The 14169-nt window shown below is 37.8% G+C and overlaps 1 protein-coding gene across 4 annotated transcripts in view; it reads left to right on the forward strand.

Annotated features, from left to right (window-relative positions):
* MAST4 (microtubule associated serine/threonine kinase family member 4) overlaps positions 1–14169 on the forward strand; it is a 243741-nt gene that overhangs the window by 149531 nt on the left and 80041 nt on the right. For all 4 annotated transcript variants that reach the window (XM_074811703.1, XM_074811706.1, XM_074811704.1 and 1 more), the window contains one exon: positions 11950–12038. In XM_074811703.1, the coding sequence (XP_074667804.1) occupies positions 11950–12038 (89 nt within the window). The remainder of the gene's footprint in view (positions 1–11949; positions 12039–14169) is intronic.

Genomic DNA, 14169 nt, shown 5'->3' on the forward strand with positions numbered 1-14169 from the left:
ATAGTGATTTTTAGGGGTTTTTTAAAGTTTTTATTTAATTCCTTAATTCCAGTGTATTAGCTGCTTAAGCACTACTGACTACTCATGTCCAAGCAAAAGACAGTAGAGAATATTAATTGCAAAATGTTTATTACTTGTATGCAAGGTGTGATACTTCAGTTATATAATATTGCATCTTGCCTTTTTTAAAAGTTCAGCAGTAAAAAGGAACAGGACCATTTACCTGTTATTTGCGTTAATTCCTTTCAAGAAAGGGTGCAAACTTCTCATATTGCTTAGTTTAAAATTAGGCGTTTATTGGAAATTTTTGACAACTTTCATATATGTAAGAGGAAAGGAGAGAGAAACCACTGCGACTAATGCCAAAGTGCTGTAGCAGGCATCAAGCTCATTTCCCTCACATGTCAAATGCTTAGCAGGTGACTGTGCAGTGCTTTCCAATCTGTGGATGTGTATCCTCACTTCTGTTTCTGAAGAGGTTAAATAATGGCAGTGCTCAGGACTTTCTGCTCTTACTGGGAGAGTGTGTCTGCTGGAGACTAACATCCTTGAATGCTTTTCCCTCCCTCCCCTCCCCCCGGGCTCCAACAAAAGGAAGTCTGTTTTTGTTCTTGCAGAAACTACTTTCAGAAACTTTGTACTAAATTAAGTTCCTTATGGTGGTAGCTCGTGCAGCTGTACTATTTCACCGTCATTCTAGTTCTTTCTAAAGATCGTGTGATCTCGGCAGTTGGGCAGGAGTGCATGGGAGGGGGGAGTCTTGAAGATGCCCCTTCACTAGGAAGCACTCAGTGTCCCTGCTTCTATTTCAAAGGTGTATGAAGTGTTATCCCAAAAGAAGGGTTCTTTCACCTGATGTGCAAGCCAATACACTCAGGGTTGAGGTATTTATTTTATTTCTTGTCTGTGCAGAGATGGGTGCTAGATGGTAATTCCACAAAGCTAGCACACTGCGCAAAAGAACTACAGCCTATTTATCTTGTTACATGATTATTAAAATACTATCTTAAATTTACACTCGTTGGACCATAATTACTATTCCACCTGGTATTGCTTAGTTATATTTAAGTTAGCCTCTCTTGCTATGTAAACTAGCATTCATGCTCCTTACAGGCATAAGGGGGGGAAGTCTTTTTGGTCTGAGTCAGTCGTCACAGTCTCCCCCTGCCACTTTTACCTTTCTTCCAGTTACCACAGATTTTTGCTGACTTCATGTTTCTTGGGCAATCATTCAACCTTTGGTGCCTTCTGGGGCAGGATATTCCCCTCTTATCAGTATTTTAGATCTTCTTCAAGGGTATAGTTGTTAGCAAAGCCTGCATTGTTTCTACAAAGTATTGGGCTTACACAATAGAGCCAATGTTTAGTGGTACTCCTTAGAAGATCGGTGCAGTACATTCGGTCCTAAATTAAAGTGTCACTATAGTTTAGGCATTAACCCAAACATATGGTTTTGCTTAGTCTACAGAAGCATTTGCTTCTTAAGTGGTGATAGGGTTTATGTATTTAGGTGGGATTAACAGTGAGTTTTGGTGAATACAGGTAAACCCTGCTTATGCCTCTGTGTGTAGGCTATCATGTTGTTGATAACTGTGTGTTTCTCTTGCAGATGTGAAGTTCAGAGAAAAGGAATTTTTGGTGCAAGAGGCAAAGTGTCTCCAAACAAAACAGTGGCATTTGAGAACTGGATTAGTGTTACACCTTCCCAAAATGTTTGTGTTAAAAATCTCATACACATCTTTCAGGTCTAAGGCAAAGAGTGTCCTCTGTGTAACACAATTTGAAACAAACCATAGTTGACTCAACAGTCATTTCCCTAAGCTTTTTCTTAAGACAAAAAAGTGAGGTCAGGACATTTATGAGAGAAGGTAAAGGAAAGATGTTTTTTATTTTTCTCTTCTTTTTCCCATGAGTGAGTTTACATGTTACTTCTTTCAGGTTTTTTGTCCTATTAAACTCTTATTTTGCTTTTCTTCTGTTTAGTCCTGGTTGTGTAGTGCTGTAAAAAAGTTGCATTGAAGTACTGAATAATGAAATGAGGCTCATACAACATTTTTCAAAAATTTAGTTCAGTGTCCTTTTAATTTTTCTGTTCTAGCATTCTGTTTTTCTAGACTCTATTCTGAAAGAAGGTTAAAGTTATAGCTGTACAGGCATGCACACACACCCATACACATCGCTTGCTTTTTGGATGTGATTATTTAGAGATGAGCTATAATATTTTATCTTTTTTTATGTGAATTAACTAAAAAGTTAGGTCTACCAGTTTCAGAAGAATCATGTCTCTAGAAAAGGCAGAAGTCTCCCAGGAATATGCATCAACAATGAGCTAGGAATAATCAAAATATTTTAAGATCAAATCCAAGCTATAATTTGCGCAATTACATTTTTAAAATAGGAAAATGAAGACACAGGTGTCTTGTAGAAGTTTTTAGCAACTTCCTTCATGTCTTATAAGCCTTTCTAGCAAAGGAGTATAAGTTGTTTAGCAGTTAATCTGTAAGTATTTCAGTCAGAAAATAAATGTTGATATGAGAAGTATCTTTTAACTTTAGGATCATGCCCAAGTAGGAATAAAAAAACCCAGGCTCATTTGTTCCTAGTAGGTTTGATCTGGTGGGAATGTAGTTTTTCTTCAGTGATGTGCATTGCTGTGGCATTGTCTTACCCATTCACCCCTTGAGTCTTTGGTAGTATTTGCTAAAGGTGTAAAGACAACACGTTTAATAATCATGTGCTCCCTTATAGTTTTGAGAGGTTGAGAGCTACCAAATTTAGCAAGGGAGGAAATAAGTCCTGTCTGTACTTATTATTCTTTAGAGTAAAAATAAGTTGTTACTATTGAATTATAGGAGAAAGGAGTCAGGTGTAAATATAAATTATTCTAGGGGTTAAACCAGAAGAGAACTACTTGGTATTAAAGAGAAATCATGTAAAATCTCTCTACTTCAGGCAGCTCACAACTTCCTACCCTTGGATTTTAAGATATGATTAATTTAGTAGTATTTCTTAATGATTATTAGGAAAAAAAGGGGGGAGGTGGTAAAAAAACCCTCAAAATTGTGAAATAATGTAGGGAAAAATATTTCTAGGATCTTGTCTTTTTTAGTGTCTTTTCTCATGGGGAGAGTTTCTGGAGTGCAGTGCAGAGCAGACAGTGTTTCATGTGATAAATGGTACTGTGTGGACTTTTGTTTTAATAAGATTCTAATTCTTTTTATGTGAAAATAGCCTTGGCAACATAAACTATTTAGACAAGTACAAACAAATTGAGGAGGTTGAAAGGAATATGAAGCACAACTTCTCTAGCAAGAAGCAGAGCAGACAAAATCATTTCTTCATTCCTTCTCCTGTGCTTTCAACACTATGAGAAGGTCTGTCTGGCTTATCATCCTTACCTACTAATTCCATGATACATGGTGAGTTATGAACAGTTGTGCTCAGAGCTGTGGTTGTTGGGAACAACCACCAGCAAGGAAAAAGCAAAGAAAGCCAAGAGGTGATAGGTCTAAGTGAAAAACAGAATGGGAAAGCTGGGGAGAAGGTGTACAGGGTTTCACTGTGGTAGGTATCTGGATAAACAGGTCTTCTGCTTGTAGTTTGGAGACACTCCCATGTTTTATCTTAATTCTGAACTATGCTGGCCTCAGTTTCAACTGGAGTTACAGAAGGCTCAGGATATGTGCTTGGCTCCCTTGCAGTACTGAAATGGCCTGGGGAATTGGCTGTGGTTAGTCCTCAAGTCTGGATGGAGATTGTTCAAATATGTCTGGAACAGTACCCATTTGTTTATTGGTTTGGTTTGGGTTTTTTTGAAGGGCTAGACGGGGTAAAAGTTGCCAACAGATGGGTTGCTCTGTTCAGTGTAAGTGTGGAAAAGGCTCTTGCTTTGTACCTTAACTTCAGCTGGGGGTGGAAGTGTGAGGAGGGGATCCCCCAGCTACCTGCTCACCTGCATTGGACTTCTTGCTGTTGTGAGCAGCAGCAGCAGCCATGGGGCATCAGACTAGCTCCCAAATGGGACAGAGCCAGCAGCAAGCACTGCCTGTGACAGTGTCTGAGATACAGCCTGGAAGGCAGCACTCCAGCTTGAGGTGAAGTAGAAGCTCTGGAGCAAGCAGCAGCAGTGAATGCTCCCCATGCTCCCCCAGTCCCCTCTGCTCCCTACGCTTCCCCAGTTTCTTCCAAGCTGTTATCAGCAAGCAAGGGGCCAGAGCAAGAAACATCCTGCCCCCAGCCTGACCACCACAAAGTGATAAGAAATGTCTGGCTGCATCCTCTTATCCCAAGAGATGCACTGGGAGCTTGTAGTCTAGTCAGAATCTGGTGTGGTCTGGGTTAATGTGAAACTGTTGGGATGGCCAAGAGCACAGTGAGACCTGTGTTTTAAACCTCCTGTCTGTGCCACAGCCTGGATAGGCATGCACTCAAGTAAATACAGTATTTCCTGTCTAATGCAAATGGTTTCTGCAGGGTTATCTACTATGCAAGTGAAGGCACTACTTCATTTGGTTAACATATCCAAACTATTGATGCTTTGATCTTCCTGGGTGTGATGTATGACACTTTTTTTAAGGTAGCACTTGTTAAATATTATAAACCCATCACTGTGGCTCATAATTATTTTCTTTTCCAGTGAGCTGTTTCCGCCTTTTTTTCCATCTTCTGAATTATGTAGACTAAAGATAATCATACATAGTGATGATTTAGGCTAGCCCTGTGTATTTTTCCTCTACTTCTGGTGGTTTCTACTTTACCTTTCTATTTTGAAAGTAATATTTGTGCATCGAGGAATTCAGTTAAATAATAGGATAATAAACATGCTGTTCACCTAATAACTTGGTTTATGTCCCTTCCCAGAACAAAAATAAGATTAAAAAAGAAATTCAAGAAACTGTGGGATTTAAATGATCCCATCAGTGTGTTTGCAATAGGTTGTATGAAACGAAGATGCAGAAACTGCATTTTGTGGATAATGAAGCAGAATTGCACAGTGGGCTGGTTTATGATCCTGAGCATTCTTTTGGTCTGCTCTTCGCTGCCTGGCCCACTTTGTGTGCATTACAGACTTCATCTTGCATGCTGCTATTTTACAAATATTGTACAACTGTGCAGTTAGCTTAATACTCTTTTTTTATGTTACATAATTAAATATCTCTATAGCAAACTAAAACCGAATCTGTTGTTTTAGGAAAGAACAGAACAGATAGAAATACACCGTTTTAGTTCTGTAGAAGAAATTCAGATTTCTTGAAACTACTGATTTTTCTCCTGTGAGAAGAATAAAAAATTGCTTTGAGTAAAAGAGAGCAGTCAGTGGAGTTGAATACACTGAACACGTATCTAACTAGCAAGTACCACTGAGAAGGCTTAATGAAGGATCTCTTTACTTGTGGAATGGAAATTGAGAGGCCTTCTATAGCATAAGCAATCTGTCTTTTGGACGGTCTTCCTCAGGTCTGAACAGCAGAGATTTGGCAGATATCTTTGCAATTCTGTAGTTTTTCTTGGCAGATATTTTTGCAATGATGCATGCATTTGAACCCTTCAGGCAGTCTGTGCCCAGGATCATCATGCCTCCAGTTGGTTGCATTTTAAGTTTTATTTTCTCTGTAGATTTTTTAGAAAAATGAAGACTCAGGTCTCCTCTTCTGTATGTTTGAGGAAAGATGAAGTTTGGATGGCATGGTGGTATGCCGGTAGGTGGTGGTAATGGGAAAAAGGTGTTGGCCACAAACACGTGAGTACCTAGAAAGGACCTTTAGCTGACTGTGCATGCATACCAGGCCAATAGCCAAAACTGAAATGCTCACTGTAGTGATTCAGGACAAACTCTGCCAAACTAGGTCTGCCAGAAGCTGCATACTTCATCTTGATGTGTTGTGTTCATTATGTTTTGACAGCACTTTATTTCTTCAGACAAAAATTGGCCTCATTGAAGTTGACTAAACCTTAAATGGGAAAAAAATTTAAATCCCAAAATGTGTTGGTTTTTTTTTCCCAGCTCATTAAAGACTGATATAGAATTAATTCCTCACAGAGTAGGATATATAATAAATAGAATGTTTGGTTGTTTGTGTAATGTTTTAAATACAGGATTTTATATATATATGTCTTTAAATATAGGTATGTTTTATACATGTAAATATGAATGTATATATGTATATGCTTATATACATATCTATGCATGCATTGCATTTGGGAACTGTATATGCAGACATATAGTCTAGTAAAAATATATCAGAAACTAATGCTAGGTTATACTAAATGGATATGAGTGTGGAACACTGAAAGCCATTAAAAGAACAAAAATAAAATTCTGGATGTTACTGATAGTATATTTTACTTGCATTCAGATAGTTTGCACATTTCTCTTGATGATTTGAGAATTTACCTACTTCAGTCAAGGAAATATGTCTCAAAATTGTAAGCCTTTGCTTACTCTTCAGTCTCTCAGCTGTAGCGTAGAACATGGGGGCAACAAATAGCACTGAATGGAGTCTGTGGAGTTCGCTCATGTAACCCTAATTCCATAGTATTCAGAGAGGAATATTCTTGGTTGATTAATTTTCTTTTATAAAGTGATCTAGGTGTGAAACTACCATTAATTGCAGGCCATGTGTTACTTTGACTTTCTAGATGAGGAGATGCTTCATGGAATACAAGCTTAAAGGCTCCTTTTGACAAGAAAGCTGCTGCAGTGTGCCATTTCTTCATGGCAGCTGGTTTTTGCATTTGTTCAGGTTGACATGCCACAGAACTTGCCTGAGTTCCGGAGAGCTTGGAAATACTCACTGAACTACTTAATGCAAAAGTCTTCTTTTTCTTTAAAAATAAAATAAACCCAGAAAAAACCCAAACAAGCTAAATTCCTCACTTTAAATGTTAGAATTTTAAGTCAGTGCTATGTGCACTGTTGACTCCTCAGTGTTCATGAAGGTAATAAAAAAACTATGAAGTCATAGGTTGGTTAGTTTCATAACAAGTTAAATATAACTTAAATTTAACTTTCCTGTATAAACAAAGTAGCCACCTCTCAAGTCTTGTTAGGCACAGCATGTTCCTCCTGAGGTTGTTTTCAGCAATGCAGTTTAACACCAGAGAAATTGTAACCACCTTTTCTATCCCTAGAGCCTTCATGGGAGTGCTGGTCTTGCATTAGTCTTCTCTCTTGTGTCTACATTGTCAGGCTTTGCATTCTGGGTATGGCAATAGCTTAATTTCTCTGCACTTGTATTAGCAAATAAAGCACCTTGTTTGCAGCCTCTCTTAAAATAGGAGTCCCCTTTTAATCTTTGCCTCAGCTAAACCACTGTTATATTAATAACAAAATTAGTCTGTGTTGCAGAGTAGTGCTGTGCTCAGCATAGCCTGTGAAAGGTGGTGAACTGTCATAATAATAGCTTAGAGTCCAAATCCATCTTCATTACAACTGTAAAATATTAATAATTGAGGATATTGAAATGAAATCATTATAAATTATTAAAGCAGATGCCAAATTTCCCATGAAAAGCATGGCAAGTGTTAATCTCTGTCAATATAGCCTTCTTTCCGTACTTTTTTTGAAAAAAAGGGAAATTAACCTTTACCTCCAGTATTTTGCTCACATATTAGTCCATGTTCTGAGGAAGAAACTTCCATTTCATGCATACCTTTCACAATTTTTGTCATTTCTTGATTACTCTGTCAGGAAACTTGCATTTAATATTTCAGCTCTGGATGAAGTACTGCCTGTCCTAGGACTGTATTTGTGCTTCAACTTTGTACTCTATTTAGTGTTTCCAAGAGCTTGTGGAGTGTAGCTCTATTTTAACGGCCATACTAGTACTTGAGTCTTGTACTTTGCTGGTTTCAGTCTAGGAGTTCCCATCATCTCTGCCCAAACGTCTTTGGCCTGATAAAGGAAGAATTGTGGCTACTTAAGGATCAAGGTAATCAAGTTTTATGCAACTGGATTGCATCTTACAGCAGCTGTAGTTCACCCTTGCTTTGTCATTAACAAAGTTGAGCACAAAGCACTTTCTATGTAGTGTCTGCTATTTGCTTTATCATGAGTACTTTTCACTGGAAGTGTTGATCACCTGTAGCAGCTGGAGGAGGAGAAGTGACTCGGAGGTTAGTGTGTTGGGCCTGATACTGGAGCTGGAATGAAGGAGGGATTCCCCAGCAGTGAGATATGGTGAGCAGTCAGAATAGGGAGGAGAGGTGTGAGTGGGTAGGAGCAGGAGCATCAGTGGCAGGGAGCAGGAGGTAAGGCAGAATATGTCTGTAAGGAATTTGGAAACCAAATGGGAAATCATAAATTGTATTCCAAGATAGGGAACAGAGCTGGTAGTCCAGGGCACTGCTGATACAGTGTAATTTCAACTACTTTCAGATAGGTAGTCATCCAGGACTGCCACTTCAAGTTGTGGGCAACAGACTAAAGTCCAGGAAGGATCTTCCTTGGGCAGAGAAGATGACAGAGGGCAAAAAATGTACACTTTCTATTCCATTCAAATTTTGTGTGCAGCCCAAAATTTAATTATTGTTGAACATGACTGGGTGTTTGTTTTTTTTTTTCTTCTCCCCTACTCTGTTCTCCTTGGAAAAAGATGTTTTTCTTTCTCCTTGTTTTCAGTGTGCTAATGTGGTGTATCTGCTGCCTGGCTTGCTAGCCTCTCCTCTATGCCATGCAACCTGATCACAACGTGAAATCCAAGGCTTAGCGAATTGCATTTTGAGGTTTACGTTTCCCTAAATTGCAATCCATGTAGATTGTTCCTGCACTGCTATAACTTTCCTTCAGACAAAGAGGCTTTCTTTCAGGGCTGCGTCTTATCAGTTGGTTTATCTTGTCAGATCTGAATGGGATAAGATTAGTTTTATGAAGACAATAGATGGGGAAAGTTACTTTTGATGTGTTCAGATATCTAGGAAAGACGATTTTGTCTGCAGAATGGCTTTAACTTCTGAGCTTGTTTTGTGTTGGAAGATTGCTGTTTGAAGGCTAAATACTGCTCAGTAAGTAATGCTTTGATACATCCTTCGTGTGACTCTGCTTCCCATTTGCAATGTTTCAGCAGCTTAGATCATCTTTCAGGGTTCCCTGAAGATTTTTTTTTTCCCGCCCACAAAGAGCCTTTTCTGTAATAGCATTATTCTGGAGAAGGAGTTGTGTTTCACAGATTGTACAGGATAGTTAACAGGGTTTCAAAATCTTCGTGAAACAGAACTAAAAAAACAAAGCTACAGCAAGATAGGATGGATTTATCCTTCCATGCAGTGTGTTACATCTTACCTTACTGGTAAGACAAATAGAGCAGACTTCATATTTTTTATTTTATATTTCTCAATAACATTTCATTTGAAAGTGAGAAAAGATAAATTCTTCATATAGCTGCAGCCACATCTGAGCAAACAGCAGAGATATTTTTTGAAATGGCAACTGGGGGAAAGTTTTCTCACTATGTAAGATTTTGATATTGATAATGCCATCATATTCCCCAGAAATAATTCTTTAAAATAACTTCCCCAAAAAATCAAGGTAGCTTGAATTAGGTATCTTTGATAATGATTTGTAAAAGGTGTTGCACTAACTTCACCTGAAGAATGTGAAGTTTGACTTTTAATGAGTGAATACAAGGAAAATTTATTTACATAGGAAATTCTGGCAAAAGTAATAAAACTCTCACTTTCTACAGATAAGGGCAAATGATACTGATAAACCTGTATCTGGAATCACCTTTGCAGAAAAATCAGTGAAGGGTGCCTAGAATTTCTTGAAAGTAATGTTTGTTTTGCTGAGAACAAATCCCTTCCAGGGGTTAGATGCTTAAAATGTATTCCCTCCATGTGAGAAGTCTGGTGATCTTTTAGGTCCCAGACTTTAGCCATGCAAAGCTGCTTTAAAGTCACGTAATGAGGTCTTTTAACCCCAGCCTGTATCAGAGATGCTGTAGTGATATCATCACATCATTGTGGATGGATGCAATCTGTGTGTCCTTTAATGAATGTCTAACCAAAAGTTTCTACTGGGTTCAGTTTTAGATTGGAGAGTTGTAAAGGAACAGTTATTCAAGCTTTTAAAAACAAGTGTAGTGGATAAAGTGAGGCTTGTCATAGTATGGTACAAGAAAAGTTACCAAAAATACAGTGACATTGCATGAAGCCAAAAGGAATGATTCGGACTATGCTTATATAAGAGAAGAATTGAATATGTCTCTTCAGCTGGACGAAATTGAGGGATGGGGAAAACAATACGACTTTGAAATTGTTGTCTAATGAAATATGGAATATTTGCTCAAGTTCCATAATTTAAAATGCAGATTAAGTGCTGAGTATGTTAAAAATACTTGTAGAAAGCTGAGCTTAATCTAGACAGATTCCTAAAAACACATGTAGATAATTTCACATTTAAAAAGTTCTCCCTGTTTGTTCAGCTTAGAAATTGCAGTGTTTGTCTTAAATTTTGACATTTTCAGTGCTCTAAATGTGAATCTTGTAATCATTTCATGCTTTCTTATATAGATTTGTAGTAATGATAAGGATATACTCATAACTCATTGTTTAATTGATTATAATAATTAAGCGATATGGCAATTCATTGTGCAATTCATGCAAATGAACTTTGCAAGAACCCATTAAACAGTTGGGAATGGTGCTCTTGCTGCTTCACAAAACATTTTTCAAGGGAGACTTGTCTTAGTGTTTGACTTTTTTTTGCATATTGCAGGTATCTTCTATACTGCTTTCATACTCAACATTTCCTCTGCCTTTGTTTTGCTTTTTTCCTTCATTTCAGTATTACTTCGGATTAGATAACTGTTTATGCTATTAAACTCCACCCTTTCTTTTGCATTATATTCAATTTATACCATATCAAGACTAATCAGTCTTGATTTCTGACTGTTATATAGAGATCGTACTGTTACAAAATTCATCTTTGGAGACATCTACAAATAGGATCTGAATCTGCCTCCACTGGAACCTACAATGTTAATCAAATGGTTTTATGTATGAATTTTTCCCTTTCTAGTGATTTTGAGTTTTCTTAAAACTTTACAGGAAAAAAATTGTGATTGCAGTGAAGAAAAACATTAGTATATGCACTTAAGTTTATACACACTTACAGTCTCTTTGACTTCAAGATACTATTTTCCTTGCGCATGAAAGTTTGCAGTGTTGGGGATTTTATGTTTGTGAGAATATTCATTATAGTAGAAAGAGGAAAAAAAAAGAAAAGCACTTCTACCAACAAATATTTAAAAGCCCTATGATGTATTTAAGAAAAATATCTCCTTTCCCAAGTCTAATAGATGTGTTAATTTACTATTTATCTCGCCTAATGATCTTGCGATATGGGAAATTAGTGGCTTTGTAGATGAAAAATGTGTGAGTAAAAAAATGCATTCATCTTCTCAGGCATCATCTGTTCCATTGACAAAAGGCACAGATGTGAAATTTATCTCAATAATTAGATTTATAATTATTGTATCATTCTCAGATTGATAAATCATTGCTCTTTGTGGCATGTGGTTTGGAGCTACAGTTCTTGCAGCAGAAATAGGTTTAATCACTCACTGAATGGTGATTCTAAGCTTGAGACTGTTTTTCATATTATGCTTGTATATTTTTATGTATTATAAAAAGTGGACAGCAGAGAAACAAGCAGCAGTTGGGGAAGAACATTTTGTAAATGACTCTGCAGGGGAATCCTGGTCTTTGCACAGAACCGCAAACCTGCAAGCCTGAAAAGTATCCATGGTGCATTTTCTTTGGAAACTGCTGTCTTTGACAGTATCCAGTATGATTGTAGACTTCCTGGACATGCCTACAAAAACAATAGCTCTGATTTTTAATAGGAGACTGAGAAGTGAAGGAACAAAGTAGCAGAATCTCAAAATGTCCATATGCGGTACATGCTGTATTTCTGATTCTAATGTCTTCTTTACTCTCTTTTGCCCACAGTTGTAGAACAAGCAACAGGAAGAGTTTGATGGGCAATGGCCAGTCTCCAGCTCTGCCTCGGCCTCATTCACCGCTCTCAGCACATGCAGGTGATTTTATATCTACGCTACTACTGCTACTATTAAATTCTTAAAATGTCTGTATGAGGAAAGAAAAACAAATTCCCTATCCCGCTAGTCTTCTTTCCACTGTTTGCAATAGCAAAAAGTTGAATATCATTTCATCCAAACTTCTGTTTAGATCCATAAATCCTATGTTATGGTGAGAAGCAGTCCAGAAATACCTAACATGAATCATGTAGCTATTTTTATTTCCCCACCTTACATTCTGATGCATTTTCTCTCTCCCCCTGCCCCGCCCTTCCCTTTCTGGACCTAGTTCAGTGTGAAAAGGGTATAAAATAGCTTGCACACATGGTAAAGATAGTGGAGTAGGTGAGTAGAATATTACATTCTATTCCTAGTGCTTTTGCTCCCTAGGATTTGTGGTGTTAGGCTTATCACTGGAGATTTCAGTGCTTCAGTTTACACAGCAATAAATTGATGATCATTTTGTTTTGCTTCTAAAGCACCCGAGAGCATTTAAAGATTGAATGAAAGTCCATAAATAAGTATTTTATTGATAATGATTGTCTTCATTTTAAAAAAGAAGATTTTTAGCATATCAAAGCACATTTCCTCAAAGGTTTATTTTTCTCTTTGTTTTTTGTGCGTTGACTGTAACTACACGCCAAAACTAAAGCCCCACAATCAATCCTTGTATAGGCAGTGACACTGAACACCTTGGAAAACTGCTCTTGGATGCTAAAAGAGAAGGTGCAAAGTTTCAGCTGAATTTTTGAAGAGGATGGTGAATTTAGTAAGGCATCTTCAGTTTCCTTGTGGAAACAATGTTATTAGAGAAAAAATGGTGGTGGTTTTCCCTCTGAGCAGCAGCCTGTAAGAACCAGAAATCCAGACAACATGAAGATTTGTGAAGAGTTCAAGGCAGCAGAGCCTTTAAAAGAAACAAACAAAGAAAAACAGGGTGCAAACTAATTTGAAACTGAAAAATTAAATGTTGGAATGTTTGGAATCCCTCTTTGGGTCCCCCAAATGCAGAAATTGACGTTTGGAACAGGGGATCTGTGGTCACCATAGAAAGAGGCTTCAGTTGTGCTGTGCTGACTTGATGAAAACAATAGCAATGCTTGCTGTCAGAACTAGCATGTCTGCTGCGATGAGTGACTATACCCACCCATTTGGAAACTGATGGCTTAGACCAACGATGCCTAAACAGGCTTCAGAAGTATGGAGTGACCAGCACATGTTCTGTGGGACTTGAATACAGGTTGTTTATTTGGTAAATGCTGGATAGTTCCTTTATGGCAGTGGACTCCTTTCAGCAAGTTGCTTCATCTTTTTGAATTGATTTCTCAAACCATAAAAGGGGAATGGTATTGCTGATGTCACAGATGTTGATAAGTGTCTCTGAAGGTGGAAAACTGATACTATACGGATTAAGACAGGTTAAGTGTAAGCTGTTCTTTTCCTTAAACTCAGATGTATGTATTGTGAATTCAAAAACCTATTGTGGAAATTTGGCAACTTCTCCAGTTACCCAGGATACAGTAGGTTCTCTTAATGGTGATACATTCTCCCAAGGTATGTGTACCAAACACTTCAGCAGCACTAGGAAATCTCATATGTGATGAAAATTTGCATGTGTATGGCCGGCTCTATTATTAGCTTGCCTTTATGTATAGTTAATTGCAGTAAATATTCACGTAGCCGTTGGCCCCTAGCCCAGCTGGCTAGTGTGCCTAGACTAGTCCCCCGAAGGGGCAATTTGAAGTTAAAGCATGCTCAGAGTCACCCTTGACAGGTTTTCTGCTTTGTCTAGTGATCAATTAGACACTGCCTGGAATTGACTTGTTAGGCAAAATTATTATCTTTATTTTTTTTAATTTGTAGTTTGAGTCACTGTGAACGTCATCCTAACTCACGCAAATAAAGATGCAAATTTCATGTTTAAAAACACAGTAAAGCCACATAAGTTACGAATTTTCATTTACATATATGGTAGGAGTTCAGTGTGTCAAGTGTTTAACATATATAAATCCTTGGTAACCTCAGTCTTAAGATACCCTGTGAATTTTTAGTGATGCTGTGTTGTCAAAGCAACCAGGTCTTACCTGGCACTGGCCTCTGCACACTCAACTCACCTCCCTGCTCTCTGTAG

This window comes from Strix aluco, chromosome Z (assembly GCF_031877795.1).
Source record: "Strix aluco isolate bStrAlu1 chromosome Z, bStrAlu1.hap1, whole genome shotgun sequence".
In the NCBI taxonomy this organism is placed as follows: Eukaryota; Metazoa; Chordata; class Aves; order Strigiformes; family Strigidae; genus Strix; species Strix aluco.